Source organism: Micrasema longulum, unplaced genomic scaffold (genome assembly GCF_059751315.1).
Source record: "Micrasema longulum isolate JH-2025_06_02 unplaced genomic scaffold, ASM5975131v1 h1tg000534l, whole genome shotgun sequence".
NCBI lineage: Eukaryota > Metazoa > Arthropoda > Insecta > Trichoptera > Brachycentridae > Micrasema > Micrasema longulum.
In genome coordinates, this window is record NW_028277730.1 from 60,315 (window position 1) to 77,384 (window position 17,070).

Genomic DNA, 17,070 nt, shown 5'->3' on the forward strand with positions numbered 1-17,070 from the left:
TTAACGAACGTATTATTTATCCGCCTGGATTCAGAATATATCGTATTATATATAAACGTGAAAAACCGGGTTCCGTCCATTGCTTAGTGTTATTCAAACCCTCCGATTGATAAATACGTTAAGTTGCAAACGTTTACTGTTTCTATAACATAGAATTCTTACGTATTTCAGAAATAATTATTAAAATATGTCAAACACATTTTATTTTGTACCCACTTGCTTTTGAAATAAATAAAAAAAATGAGTTAATAAAGTTGATCGCGTCACTCCTTAGATAGTAAATGGACGCTCGAACTTTGCTTGTTTTACTGGTTCACGGATTTGGCATTACTATGCGTGATCTATGTTTACTTTGCTACCAAACCCAATACAAATTAGTCTCATTACCTACCTTGTACTAGGATTCTTCTTAGTTTAATGTTCGAAATTCTCTCTCGTGGCAGGCTCTATCAGATCCTATTGTCAGATCAGCACTTGTCGGTTTCTTGATTATTGATTTATACGATAACCCACGACAGTGGATTGGAATGACTTATTTAAAACTAAATTAACTTTTGAGCAATCGCGCTGAGAAAATTATACTTGTACGTTCGGTGATAGTTCAGTTGTCATTGGGCCGGAGAGAAAAATATTGTACCCACAGTAGTATAATCGCAAAGTTTTAACTACGGTTAAGTAGGTAGCGATACATTTTACGCCGCAACCTAGTAAATATGCAATACACAATACAAATAGTAAATGTTGCGCAAACAATAGTATTATAGAATGGGTGCGCGTGAGTTGATTTGAGGCTAAATGAGAAAGATGGATTTCAATGAAGTTATTCAATTAGCAGTTACATACGAGTTACATCCTATTATTTTGTACGGAAGGAATTTACAGGAGCGAACACTGACGGAGAGCTGGTGGCCGGGCGACACAAAATGCCAAGATAAAATGTTATGAGTTCTTCCGATGCACGGCGTTCAATATCGTGTCCGAGTTGACGTTGCAGCGGGCTACGCGTTCGGACCTGTCAACCTCACGGCTTTGGTGTTGCCCTCCATAGAATTGTATAATTATTTTTGTATATCTATCAAACATAATGAAACCCGACACATTTTGAAAAATCTGTTTATAAGATAAATGCTGACATATTAACTTTTTTACCATGAAACAGTTGAAAATTAATTTTGAACCTGTCATACAAAAGCCCCAGGGCATATATTAATATTAATAATTATAAAAATGATAAATAATACTGCGCCGAGTGTTATACTTTTTATTCATTTAAGGCCCACAATAAATTAAAATAAAATATTTCTAAATGTGTATTCCTCTGTCTTTAGCAGGAGCTCGCGATGCCCACACCCGATACCCGGTGCTCGTGTTTATACACGGGGAGAGTTTCGAGTGGAGTTCGGGCAACCCTTACGATGGCTCCGTACTGGCGAGCTATGGCGGCTTAGTCGTTGTCACTGTCAACTATAGGCTGGGGATCCTAGGTGAGTTCACAATTCGTTTATATATTTTGAAAATCATCTTTTTATTTGTAATTATTGTATTTAATGGAGGCCCAGTTCTATACACTAAACTGTGACACGTATTTAAAAAAGTTAAACTTTTGTCTGTATAAGCTTTAATTTTCTGATTCTAGGTATCTTATTTTGTCCGTAATATGAAATACAGGTACCCCAGTACATTAAGTGTGAGTAATTTTAGTTAACTAAATTAAAATATTCGTAAGATGTGTTGACCTTTTCTTGAGGAATCTGTTCAGTATATAAAAAAAAAAGTTGATCAAATATAATGCATATAAAAATAAAAATTAATATAGAACTCACTTTCTTTCTAAACACGAGTTTTTACTTTATTAGAGAGGTAGAAACGCTATGTTTGTACCAAATATTTATAATTTTATACTTACTTTGTCAAAAAAATAATTTCTAAAAACTATATTTAAGAAAATCTGTTTTCCAAAATAATAGATTTTCAAAAAAAAAAATATTTTCCAAAAAATTCATGAGGATATTTTTGAAAAAAAATATTTTAAAAAAATATTTGATTTTTTGCGGTATGGCACTGTAAAATCGTGTAAACACCTCGTTCAAATGGCCCCAAGAATGAATTTAGTTTATTAAATCATAAGATTCATGGTGTGTCTAGGTGGGTTAAGAATTCCTACACTGCAATATTTCTCTGTCGGTATCTAAAACATAAGAAGCATAATCTTCCATCATGTAAAAATGATAAAGATCCGCTTCGGTCAATCCACCAATGCAATGCCCTATGCACTATTGGGTGTACAAAGCGAAAAATGAATAATGATATTAATGTGATAACACAGTGAAGCAAAACTTTAGTTCAATATTGAAGTTAGGCAAATCAGTAAAATTAGTTTGAAGATAAATCATTTGTGTAGATGCAAGGTTTCGAAAACAAGCAATAAATTTTCCTCCAGTAGCTAAAAGCTTACTACGTCGATTTATATATATATATATATATATATATATATATATATATATATATATATTATGTGCGCTCTAGAATGTCAAGTGCCAATTTTAAGTTGGACCAAAACCACCTAACTATCAATTTTCATGTCGAACACAATCGATTCTATTTACTAAAGTTCTAATATTACGCTCAGAAACTGGCTCCTCTTAATCTTTGCACTGCATCAAACATAAGTCCTGATTAAACGATACTGAAAAAAGTTCAATTAATCAAAAATATATTTGTATTGTACAGTCTTCCTAAAAACATGTTTCCGCTGTTAGTAGGACAGTCAAATTATTATTGTATTTTTTTTTCATGCATAAATAAGATTCTCCTCTGTTTCGAACAAAAAGCACACAGAACATTTAACATTATTTTTGGCATTTACGTTGTGGTCAAACAATTCAACCAATGTTATAAGTATATTTGTATACAACCACAGTTAATTAATTCAGTTTAATTAAGTTAGAAATAAACCTTTTTTGTTTGTTTTTGCAACGCAAATGAATTAAATATGTTATTATATAACAATAAATGCTGTTTTTGGTACTAAAGCTGAAAACAGTATATACGTGAATGTAAGATGATCAATCTGACGCTTTGAACGTTAGTTCAGGAAGTCAATATTTTGTGGCAAAATTATCACATTTATTTCATTGAACAAATGCACACACCAATATACCACGAGACGTACTTATCTCAGCCGATTTTGTTTCGGGTGTTTTTTATCAGAGGTCTAATTTAATTTACTCACAGAACTGTATTCTTCGTTTTGGTCATATATTTTTAATTAGATAACGCTTTTCACGCACTTTCATAAGAGACGAATATTTTTTTTTTTTTTAAATATTTTCGTTGTTATTTTCATCTTTTTTTAATCTCTTTTAATCTTCCGTAATTTTATTAGAAAGAAAATTTGATTTCACTTTTCGCATTATGCATTACTTATTCAAAAGGCTCTACAAAACTTTGGGGCTTTGAAAGAAGACTTTTAAATATTCAGAAATTATGAGGATTTCAGTGGAGAAGCTTGACTAATAAACTAATGGAGACTTAATCAAAAAGCAAAACTTTTGGGTACTATTAATGATTTGCTATTTTAATTATTCGGCGTCCAAAAGGTTAATGCCAATTTTTTTTTAATTTGACGATATTGCTGGATTTTTTTCTGAATAAAGACGATTAAAAAAGGTCTTTAAAAAGCTTCTATTAAAAATAAAAGAATCACGTTATTGAAATAGTATGTTTTTTTTTTTAAGTGATTGCGTGTAAGAGTTAAGAAGGGTGGATGTTTAAACATAGGTAAAATGGTGAATGTTACACAATGTATAAAGTAGCCACTTAAACCAGCAAATGACAGGTCATAAGCCCTGTAAATGCCTAGACTCTAATATTACCTTCTACAAAACTGTTTTTTCTTCTCTTTTGAAACAAATTTTAATATAAACTAAGCTAAAATATATACACAGATTAGCATTTAGGTACTGATAGTGTCGGGTGAAAGGGGCAAGGCAATATGTGGTGTAGTTTTTCTGAATTTGCAAACCATATAATAGATACAAACCTTTTTCATTACGACAAAATTAAACTTTTACGTTATGTCACTAATAGGGAGATTATAACGAATAACAGAAAATATTGAAAAACAAAAAAAAATCAAAGAAAACTTTAACGAAAAATATTTATTTTAAAATTCTATACTCCTGCTATCAATTTTTCCCATAATTAGGAAAAACCGACCCCCTCTACCACACATTGCCTTGCTCCTTCCACCCGACCCTATTTGTACCTAAGTACTAATCTTTGTGTATATTTTAGTTTAGTTTATATTTAACCTGATGATGTGTAATTCAGAATACTTAAACTAGTTGTGTTATGATATATTAAATTCTTATGTAATCACTTAATCCTCTTGATGTCAATGGTACCAATTTTCATAACGAAAAATCCATAAAAAATCTAGGAGTAAAAATTGATGAACATCTCTGCTGGCGAGCTCATACTACTGAATTAAGCGGCAAAATATTTTTCAGTCTACACTCACTTAGAAGGTTGCATTTTTTTTTACCCATTAATACTAAATGCACCCTTGTACAAGCATTATTACTACCCATTCTAGATTACGCTGATGTTTCCATGAATGATTTAAGCTGTGAGCAACTCGATAATCTTAAACGACTTCAGAATACATGCATAAGGTAGATAGGTTTAAGGAAATATGACCACATTTCTGATTATCGTAGGCAACTGAAATGGCTCAAAATTAGACAGCGGAGAGACTATCACTCCCTCTCACTCTTGTTTAATGTACTTCATAGTCCTAACGCTCTTATATACCTACGTGAAAAATTTCAACGCTTATTAGTTCATGGTTTACTTTTTCGTTCTTATTCTCAAGGCACTCTCTTAATACCCATCCACCATTTCTCTTTCTTCTCTAACTCATATAGTGTCCATGCGGCTTGACTCTGGAATCATCTCCCATCCACCATCAAAGATGTTACTACATTATCTCTGTTTAAATCACGTCTGAAGAAACATCTCCTTTCTCTTCCATTCCTTTTTCCTCTTTTTTCCATTTTCCCATTGAGTAATAGTTTTGATTTAAGGTAATTTATAAAATAATACGTTTATTTCGATATTTATATATATTTTCTATTGAATATGTTCTGTTACTTGAATTATAGAAATAAAACATTTATTTTATTCGTTGGTTGGAAGAAATTGCCATTTGGCAATAAGCTCGTCAATGTACAAATAACATTATGCACAAAAATTTAAATAAATAAATAAAATAAAAATTACAAGGAGTTTCATTTTAAACAAATTCAAAATGATTCTCCTTAAAGTAAATGCTAAAACAATAAATAATATAATCGTACAAAAAGTATAAGTTCGTTATCGTAGTATACGTACAATCATTTATGTTCCATCTTTAATGGTTCAAGTAGTGTAGGTAATGGAATATTTCTGTTATTTACACAAATTATTATAATGTAGTAACATAAATAAAATGAAAGGTAAATAATAACCCATTTCACAAAATATGAGTTCTGTAGTTAAGTAATTGGGTTCATAATGACATTTGTTATGCTCTCCTGAAAAGTTAACTTTTGCAATTATAATCTTATATGCACTAGGGTGGGTCGATATTTTTTTTTCCGAATTTTGAAATGAAAGGGGTCTCAAAAGTTGCCTTTTGGATTACTCGGGATGCAAAAAATATTTTATACTACTTTTGCCCTCAACCAGAGCTTGAAGTTCAAACCGGCTGTCATTTCGTATTTAAGTAAAAAAATTAGTTTAATTAAGTTATATAATCTACATTAAATCTTATTATGTAAGCATCCAGGGGCGTGAGTTGCACTTTGATTTGTAATAAATGGGTAGCATTGTTTTAATGTGCCATTGTTTTCGTCAATTTTAGTCAGGCGCTCAACGGAATCAGTTTCGCGGAGTGTAAACTTTTTGCATTTCGGTAGTTTTAAAACGTGTTCAAATTTGTAATGTGATTAAGTTATATCTTCATGAACAAAAAATAAAAAAATGTTCCGACAGTTATAAACTTCAATCTTCTGTTGAGGGCCAAAAGTAGTATGGAATATTTTTTTTAATAATTTTTACGTTCAATGCGATCCAAAAGACAACTTTTTAGACCCCTTTCAATTTGATATCCAAAAACAAAAAAAAACTTCATACATAATCGGCCCACTCTAATGTGCACCTATCAAAAAAAAATTCCTGTAAACACCGTAACATCCATTTACTCTCATTATTAGTTTTCTATCTCTGTAGTAAAATCTAAAACATAGTTTTTGTTTCTTTACGCCTCAAATAAGTATACATTCCAACTCGCACGTTTCAGTTATGTTAAATTTATTTACACCTTTAGGATTAGGGATTTCTTTGAAAAGGTGGCTCTGATAGACAGACCTGAGATCGGGAAATAAGATGAGTGAATGGAGAGAATGGATAGAAGCCAACAGAGCGAAAAGGATGCAGGTGTGAAGCACCTGCTTGTGTTGATTCGATATTCAAAGGAAAATAGAATGGCAGGGAAACTCAAGTTTTTAAGGTTTCAGTGATTTTTCAGGTTTTCAGTATATTTTCAGTGCTGCATGGTAATTTTATACAGCTCAAAACTTTAGTTTTGAAAAACTTAATTTCTTAAAATAAGATTGAAGATTTTACAGAATTTTACAATTTTGTCGACCTCGCGGCGCAATGGTCAGTGCATTTGCCTACAATGCAAGAGGTCTCGGGTTCGATTCCCGACGTGGTTTATATGTTCTATTTATTTAAAAATGTGTTTTCACACTTGAATATTACAGTCCCTGGGTTAGAACCCGAAGCGTAAGACCGATTATCTTACCTTCATGTAACACAAATTATCAAGATACACTGCGATTGGTGTACCAATCCAGTGCTTTATGCACCATTATGTGTGGAAAGGGATTATAAATTATAAATATTTGACAAAATATCTTGTTTGTAATTTATTGTTGTAAATTAAAATGCAAATCTATGAATCGTAGGTTTTAAAATATTATAATAATTAAAATATTCCATTTTAAAAAAAAGAAAAGTATTTATAATAAATATTTTTTTAAGAGAAAATATGAATGACATTCATTAGGTTTTTAAAAAAAATATTTAAAAGTTAAAACCCGTTGGGGTTATATCAGAAATATTATATGTTCTTATCATGTTATGTCTCGTCTGGTTGATTAAGTCATCATGGGCTTTTACAGGTTGATTTTAATTTTGTCTCGGGTGTAATTTATCAAGTGGTAAGGTAAATTATTGTTGTGAATAAGTCCATCATTTATTTTTGACTGTCGTTCGTTTGTGGTTGTTTTTTTTTTATTTATATTTTTTTTATTAATCGTATAACACAAAGTATTTTACAAGTATAATACGTTGAATTACATTCCCAGGAGTTACAACAAATCAATTCGGGACATAAATAATATTAACTTTTAAAAGATAACACATATTGAGATCAACAAAAATACAGAGCAAGTTTAGCACCTTTATAACTAAATATAGCCCAACAATATATACGCCAAAAACCTTTTCTTACACAAGCAGAACAGATATATAAAAAAAACGCTTTTAAGAATAAAAAAGTAATGAATCTACTAAAGGAGATAAGGTCATTAACATCACATGCCATGCAGATGATGCAGCCATAGTGATGAAGAGAACATATCTATCTTAGTTAATAAACATCTGGATGCCTTAGAAATTTCGTATAATACAATGAACACATGATTATTGAAAACATAATTTAGATGTACAAAACGTGTGTCAGACCGATCATAATGTATACAATAGAGGCGAGGATAGATAAAGAGAAAATTAAAAATACAAAAAACCAAGTAGAAAAACTAAATAGAAAAACCAAATAACTGCTCAGAACGTCAGAAATGAGGCAGAATTCGGAGTCAAGAAGTTAGATGGAATTGCGATACTCAATATAGAAGTGTTGTTGCTCTCTGGTATTATATTTGTGTATGGTAGCATTTTTGGTTAATGTTATGTCATCGTCTTGTATATTTCCCATTGCAATTATGATCACAATTTTTATCGTTTAAATTTTCGTCAAGTATTTTTTTGTCAAACAAGTGTTTTTTTACTGTTCAGTCGTGGGAGTCAAGGTAAGGCAAGTTGTACGTTAATTTAATTATTTTATTTTTCTGTCCTTGTATCCTTGTTATGCCTGTCATGGAACCGGTTTTCCGGAAGGCGATCATGTAGCTTAATTTGCTTTTAACTATGTTGAAACTTCCAAGACCCCATCTGTTGGATCTGTGTGCCGTGACAATGCTTGGTATAATACGCAGGATAGCAGTGTTTATTATAAATATACGTTGATACTAGTAATGTGGCTATAATATATAAATAAATGTTAATATTTATAAAAAAGAAACATTTGCGTATTTGCCCAAATATTTAATTTTTGGGGGCAATTTTCCACGAGTTATACAAAGCATAATATTTAGAAATGATAATGAAGTTGTGGTATTGTAGAGTTCGAACCATGGATCTCTTATCCGTGAGTCCGAGACACTAGCCACGGGACCACAACCCGGTTCAGATCTATTAAAACTCTTAAATTTATTCAATTGAGCATTATCTACAAACATTTTGACAAAATCGAAATTGGTTGAAATATCTAATGTTACACTTAAACCAGCCAATGGCACGTCAAAAGTCTAGATTTCTATATCCCCTTCTTCGTCTATTGCAACAAATTAAGAACAAATGTTGTATTTATAATAATATAAATAATTTGTATAAAATTAAGAAACTAAATTTAAACAAGAATTTGTTAAACCTAAAAAAAAATGTAGCAAAAAACAGAAAAAATCTTGATAGAACACTAGAAAAAAACAATGTTCTTATGTAGGTATTAACATTTCTAACCAATGCGTGAACAGGTATGTGAATCCACCCTGCAATGGCTTTAAGAATCATTGGATATTTTAGCGCTGTTGTTTATATCAAGAGATAAATAATTTCAAACAAAAGAAAAATATGTAAATGTCAAACATTAATTGAAATTTGCTATTCCCTTTTATTCTTTCAAATAAATCTAAAAAAAGAATAACAAAGTAAAATTTTGTAGTGAAGTTAAATTCCTTAAAATTGTAAAACAATAAAAAATCAATTACTTTTTCAAGAGATGGAAAAAGGATAAAGGTGTGTTTTTCAGTTTCACGCACATGTCAAAGGCTTCTCTTGAACATGAAACTCAGAGGAAGTAGGCTTTTGAGGAAAATACCGTAGAATAGTATCTCGTAACAAAGGGAGTTTCGGACATTCTCATCCCTTATCACAGCAGACACGGGGTCAGGTTTTTTCTCCACCTACTGACCAACCTCTTCACCGTTGTTTAAATACTTTTACGTTCGCGTGAAGGCATTTTTTCAATAAAAAATATTAAAAACCCCCTAGCTTTAAAGCAATAAAACATTATAATCTTTTTTTAATTCCGAGAAATCGTTCAGAATTTTTTAAAGAATACAAGCGTAATAGCAACAAAATTCATGAACATTATTACTATCACCATCATCAGCATCACTATCACCATCAATACCATCATCACTATCATAACAATCATAATCATCAATATCATCATCACCATCACCATTATATGTAGCATCATCGTCATTATCATCATCATCAATATCACCAACCACTACCTTCATCATCATCATCACTATCACTATCATCACCATTATAAGGCTCGTTATCAGCATCACCATCATTATCACTATCACTATCGTCACCACCACAAGCTTTGTTATTAGCATAACCATCATTATCACTATCACTATCGTCAGCATCACAAGCATCGTTATCAACATCACCACCATTATCACTATCACTATCACTATCGTCACCATCACAAAAATCAATATCATCATCTTTTTTAGCATCATCGTCATCATTATCATACTTACGTCCGTGAAAAATTTCAATGCTTATCAGTTTATTTTTTACCTCTTCTTTCTTATTCTCAAAGCATTTTCTTAATACCTATTCACAACTTCTCTTTGCAACTCGGCTGTGAAATCATCTCCCATTGACTTTTAAAAATGTTTCCATAGCGATTTCTGTTTAAATTACGTGTGAAGAAATATCTCCCTTCTTTTCCTTAATCTATTCTCTTTTCTTTTTTTTCCTTTGTTTTTTTTCCCGTTGAATACAAGTATTGATTTAAGGTTTATTGTTTACAAATATTGCTATTTCTGTTTTTGTACATTTAAAAAAATAAATATTTTTCATTAAATACGTTTCGAAATTTAAATGATTTATAAATTATTTTTTATATAAATAACCTTTATTTTATGAGTTGGTTGAAAGAAAAAAACGGTGAGTAAAAATACTAATTTTGTCATTTTTCTCAGTGGGCATTGAAGATTTATTGGTAGCGCGTTTGCTTATCATGTATAAAGTTTCGGGTTTATTCCCTGTTAGGTTAACATCATCATCGTTTCCCAATCCGCAACTAATGGTGCATAAATCACTGCGTTGGAACTCTTAACATATTATTTTTATCCATGAAAGGTAAGGTGATCAGTCTTACGCTCCAGGTGCCAATTTAGGGACACTAAAATATTACAGTGTAGAATAATTTTTTTTTGCACCACAACAGGCCAAGAAGCCCAATTACAGTGATGAGTTACATCACGAAACACCCAGGCTTGAAAAAAAATCATTTTTAAAACCCTCTACGTTCCCCCGGCCCGAAATTGCACTCAAAACTTCATGAATATTCAATAAATGTATATTTTTTAAAATTATTTTTAATAAAACCCATATGTTTGCGTTATTATGATTTACTCAAATATGTGAATTCTGCGAGGCATTTTTAAAGATTTCTAAATAATTTACTACCTAAGAGAAAATGGGAATCTAGTGATAGTAGAGTGGGTTTGAACCTATGATTTCTGATCCATCAGTCCGCGTCACTAGCCTCGTGACCAAATCTCAATAAAAAATATTTTTTAATTTTCGATTTTTTTTACCCTCCAATATTCTGGCCTAAGACTCATAATTTCTCTTTATTTTAAAAATAAATTTCTACATTACAATTATAGTTTCAACCTTCTATGATAAAGGGTATAATGTATCAATCAATTTAATTTGGCTACATTGGTCAATTAATTATTATGGCGCTCCTTTTTGAATAAATAAAATTCAAAAAAAATATTATGTATGTTGTTTAAATAACTAATTTGAAAGCAAAAAATAGCAATGTAAAAAAATATTGAAAAACTAAAAAAAAAAAAAGAATCCGTAATGAAAGTGCTTATTTTATTTTATACAACCGATATGTTTGTCAAGTAAAATGGATTTGCATTTTTAAATAACAGATTTTTAGCATTTTCATAACTACAAAAGCATTTCTCTTGAATGGGTGCACTCGTTAAAACCTGTAGTTATTGCAATTTTATTTTTTGTTTTTATATTTTCACGTGTTTCAATTAAGTTACCTATATTCGTTTAAATTTCAATTTAAATATAGGCTGCCGGAAACTGTTGGTTTTTCTGTTTTCGAAACAGATTTTAACACATTTCTTTGGTAAACCGTAAATCATCAAAATACACTTCGTCATCCAAATCTTTCAATTGTTCTGAATATTCCATATTTGCATTTGATTTTTTCTCGTGTGGTTATTTAAAACAAGTCCTTATAACATATTTTAACCTTAAATCTAATAATTGCTACGTGCACTAGTTACGTTATAAAAATCACAATCATTAAATTGATTAATGTTTTCTTCATTAATATAACGTTCTAAGAGTTCAAAAATATATAATCATTATCACGTCCCTATCCACACCCGGTGGTGTATAAGGCACTGCAACTGTACAAATTCAGTATGTTTAGATCATTCGTTTCATGAAGGTAAGGTGATCAATCTTAAGCTTTAATTAAATATTACTGTGAATAATTACCTCTTAAATTCATATTTCGTATCAACCTCCTCACGAATTGAACTCGGGACCTCAAGTGTGGTAGGCGAACCCACCAACTATCAAACTACGAGGCGAACGTATTTTCACACGATTTACTTTTACCTCAGAACTACCTACGAGAAGCCATTGTGTCAAAAAACACTAGTCCATGATTCTGGTTATATTGCACACAGAGGACTGTATTCTTAAGCTGCCCGGACAAGGTGTTACAAAATATAATACATTGAAGTCTGGATAATATGGCAACAAATTAACGGATTGGGATTTTTTGTATGTGGAATTAAAGGAATATTATCAAAAGTCAAATACCAAAGAGTAATTTGTTTAATAATAAAGTACACCTTACCATTGAAAAGTAAAAAATAATTTTAAAATAATTGAAGAAAGAAAAACACAGTCGAAATTCTATATGACTCCACTAGTGGGGTATTATGGCATGACAGTTTTGTGAGAAGTGTACGTTTTAATTTTTAGTTGTTCCATCATACCCCCAATAGTGGGGTAATACTAATATGCAAACTTTCTATCAATGTTCCTTCCAAAGTTCTAAGAAATAACCTTCTTCTTCACATACCTCTTGTTTCATCTAATTATAGGCAAAATTCATATTTATGGCGAACTTTTAATAATTTTAATGTAATAAATAAATTATTAAACACAAATTTATTTGCAAATAATCTTAATGACGTACGGCGTTTGCTTTCGAAATAATTCGTAGTATTTTTTCTTTTCTTTTGGATTTACATTAAATTACTATTCATTTTATGTTCAAGAATCTTTTTTAATTTTATGTAATGCTTCTTGGGAAAACCTGTTATTGGGTTATTTATTATTTGTTTTGTTTTATATTTAAAAGATAATTATAGTTGGTTATCCAAATAAATAAATAATTATAGCACAGTTGAAAAGCCATAAAACCCCGATAGTAGTGTAACATAGCACAGTCAAAATGTCAACTTATAATTAAGGCGTGCACTTCTCACAAAGGGTTATTGCACATGCTCAAGTATTTTTATAAATTTTCTTATTCCAAATAGCACTTACAACCAAAGAAAATCTTCTCCATATCAATATCATTCATGTAACGCATTTAAGTGCGTCCAGATACGTTAAAACGTCTAAAAATCTCACGAATATAGCCTTATTTCCACATAATATCTTTTACAGTTTTTTGCAGTACTTCTGCCGTTCATCGTGCGAAGATGTTTCATTTTGTACTGTCGAAGCATTCTAAAATAAATAAAAGCACGTTCGCATAAAACCCCAACTGACTATGGCATTTAACCCCTAATAGCCACCCCGTGACATTCTAAAGGCTAAAACAAAACGCATTCAAAATGGCAAACACAGAGTTGCGAGTCATGGACTTCATTTTTCATTCATCTACATCTACATTCATCTACAGCGGCTGTTTTCGATAAAATAACTATCACAAATAAAATTTTAAGAAACTTTAGGTGAATATATTTTCTGGCTCACCTTGGGTTTTTAGCTGTAACTCAACTAACTGTTTCTCTGCGATTGGCATGCGGTCCGTTTTCCATTGGTACAATCAATGGAAAACAAATTGGAGCTTTTGCAACGCCATCATTACATAAACTAAAGATTTTTTGCGTGATTTACGGCTGCGCGGCATATTGTCAAACGGGACGTATTTTCTCAAATTACTATTACAAAAAATTGAAGCATAAAAATCATGGAAATAAATTTATGTAAACAGTTTATTTAACCTTTAACCGAATGTGTGAAAAACTTCCTCAAGTCACTGTGTGGAAAACTGAGATTAGAAACTGACTTTAGGTTAAATGTTAAGTATCCTGAGGTTAAGAAATGATCGCCTGATAATCATTGTCTCTTTTCGTCTTCTCTTGTGATAATATTCATGGTAGATTGCCGAGAATTTAATTTATTAAGTGCAATTTGCAACGCCTGTTGCACCACAGAAAGGAGCGGGTTATATAATGTTTTGTATCAATATGGATAGTGTGAATAGGAACGTATTTTACATTTATTTGGTAATAATAGGTACATTACTGTTTAATATTCAGATAATTTTCTTATAAATTAAATGACAATTCTTAAGTTGGTTGAATTTAGGCTTTGTTTATGGGCATTCGGACACAACTAAAATATTATTGATTAAACCAACTGATCTCAACGTTGTCCAGTAAATCAAATAATTTTAAAAGATGAATTTCAGCTTCTTTAATAACGGCTTGAACTCATTTACTTACACAGAAGTCAACAAATGGAAAAATGGGAAAAGTATGGGTATTCGAAATTAAACAAAATGGTGAATGTTACTCAGTGAGTAAAGTGATAACCTAAACCAGTCAATGATAGGTCGTAAGCTTTATAAATGCCTAGACTTATAAAATTTTCTTCGTTTTATTTTTGTATTATTTAGTTATTTTTGAAGTGGTTTTTTAAATCAAAAATAATTTATTTTATTGTTGCTTCTCATCTGTTAATTCGTAAAATAAATCTTAATTTTTCCTTTTTGAAAATGTAATTTACATTTAAGCATATTTTTTTATTTAAATTTTCTCTTTTTATAACTTTTAGAAGGTTTTTTTTATTTTGAATAATATTTTCACTTATTTTAATACTGATTAGATACTTTTAACATAACTTGTTTTTGGGATACTGTAAATATTGCTTTTTCCTATAATTATTTATACATGTTTTATAATTGGATTATTTTAATTCTTATTAAATCTTTTAACTACATTCAGTCTTGTTTTTTCCTTTCATAATATTTTTGTATTTTGAATAACAAAAATACTTTATTGATATGTAATATGATATGGAAACTTCACTGGTTCATTAAAATTAAGTTTAATTTATAAAGAAAAATTTGTACTGCGTGTTTCCTGAATAAATGGAAATATATAAAAAAATACATCTGTTGTAACATACATAAAACATGTATCAATACTTTGAAAAAAAAAAAAAAAATAGTCAAGTGAACTTGACCATCATCAAAGATACATTTAAAGATTTTCTCATATTCTATTAACTTGAATCGATTTTAAGTATTCTCCAAGTCCATTGGCTCATGTGGATCTTTTATAAATAAAGATCAGTATGAATCCTTTTGGAAACAAACGAAAAAGTTGAAAAGGAGTCCTTACAAAATCAGTCGAGTGTTAAATGCCTTTCAAAGCTGTACACACTGAGCATTCTACCAAAATAGAACACCGATCAACTTTAGTATTCTTTCAACTTTCAGATTTAAAAGGTAAATCAGTATTTCCTGGTTTTTAGAAAAAATATCTCTATCAAAGATAGGTACCGTGACGCAGCTGGTTAGACGGCCAATTGTGAAACTGGTGTCATGGGTTCGATTCCCTTAGTTATAAGAAAAATATTCAAGATATATTTTTTATTGGTCTGGGTGTTGTGGTGTATTATTTATTTCTTTCTTCTATACCCACACTTTCCCATCTGCTGACAAGCCTCTAAAACAGAGGCTTATTTTTATTTTATTGTTCTCGTAAAAATAAAACACATAATATAATTTAAATAACACTTTTAATATGTCCGCAGAAATGTGTATTTAAAATGTGACTCAATGAATTACCATGAGAATAACTTTTATTGCAACAATAATATTTATGCCAAGTACTTGTTTTAGTGTATCAGTGGTATTATTGTACATGTTAGTGAGGGTGAGTACATAATATTGTTTAAGGGTGTGTATTGTATCTAAATGTGTAGATAATGGACTAACTGAACAATGATTGTCAAAAAAAATCTGTTTTTTTTTGTCTTTTAAACCTTAGTGAGGAAATCAAATGAAGGTTAAATAGTGCAAAAATATTAAAACGATTAGTAATAATTCCATGATTTTATTTTTGATTCGTTTCTGATTAGGTATTAGTTTTATCTATATATATATATATATAAATATAGTACTTATGTACGTGTGATTTCACTGATCTCCTCCTAAACGGCTTAACCGATTTACTTGAGGTTTTTAACGGAATGTAGATCTTTGCGCTGCGCGAGTACGTAGATATTAAAGTTTTCAATTTAATCTGGAAAAAATAGTTAGGAGCATCAATATTTTTTTCCTCGACCTACCAGGATTACATTTGATGAGAATGCTTATTCAAAATAAAAAATGTGTTTGAAAAAGTTTGTTTTTGAATTTTACAAAAAACATTAGATTCTTTCCCGAAATTTCTTATAACATCTTCTCATTTATTTATTGTTTACTGGATTTTTGGTAATACTAAAAAAATATTAAGTGACATTCAATGTGTTTTTGAAAATCGCATTTATGAATGAAGTGCACCCCTGTTTGTGAGAAGACCAGATTTTGACATTTGCAAAAATAACTGTATATATAAAAAATAATTATTTTATGTTTTAGAATTCAACCATAAACAATTAGCTAGGTAGCGACTTAAATTCAATATTTGAATATTCATAATTTTTTGTTTTGGAATTCAATCATAAACAAGTACCTAAATACCTACTTATTAATGAAAAGTATTTTTGCATGCTAATAGCAGGCAAGTCAACGTTTGGACAGGACAACGTCTGTCAGGTCCGCTAGTTTATTATATAAATTAAGACAAATGATACCGACTTGAATCCTAAAATGACGATTTGTTCATACGTTATGGTGCATTATATTTCAATTATTTCATTGTAATCGTGATTTAAACATCCATACTATGTCATTTGAATTCAAATATTATATTTATGAATTGAAAACACTTTTTAATATTTTTGAACATCACTAGAAATAACTAAAAGAGGAAGTGCACACAAACAAATAAACACGCCTTCATATCTAAATGCTCAGACTTTCATATTTTCTCCTTTTAATATTTTTAAATAAAATTAAAAATAATTTTTTTAAATAAAAAAATGAGAATCCTCACCTATCCTTTATTCATGGGTTTCTTTTTCAAATTAGTGAGAAAAAGGGGAAAATGAGCACAACCAATTCGGACATGCCTTTGAAGTTTATAACTCTTTCAAAGTATAAAAATATTTCTCTTGTTTTTTCGGAAATAAAAGAAATTTTGAACTAGGTTTTACTTGTTTATTTCAATATAGAATTATTGCATATTTTAAATATTCAAA

At 30.1% G+C, this 17,070-nt stretch overlaps 1 protein-coding gene across 1 annotated transcript in view; it reads left to right on the forward strand.

Moving 5' to 3' along the window:
* Positions 1-1,306: 1,306 nt before the first annotated feature.
* Positions 1,307-17,070, forward strand: part of Nlg3 (Neuroligin 3) — a 129,344-nt gene continuing 113,580 nt past the window's right edge. The window contains exon 1 of the mRNA XM_088227759.1: positions 1,307-1,484. Within this exon, the coding sequence (XP_088083885.1) occupies positions 1,307-1,484 (178 nt within the window). The remainder of the gene's footprint in view (positions 1,485-17,070) is intronic.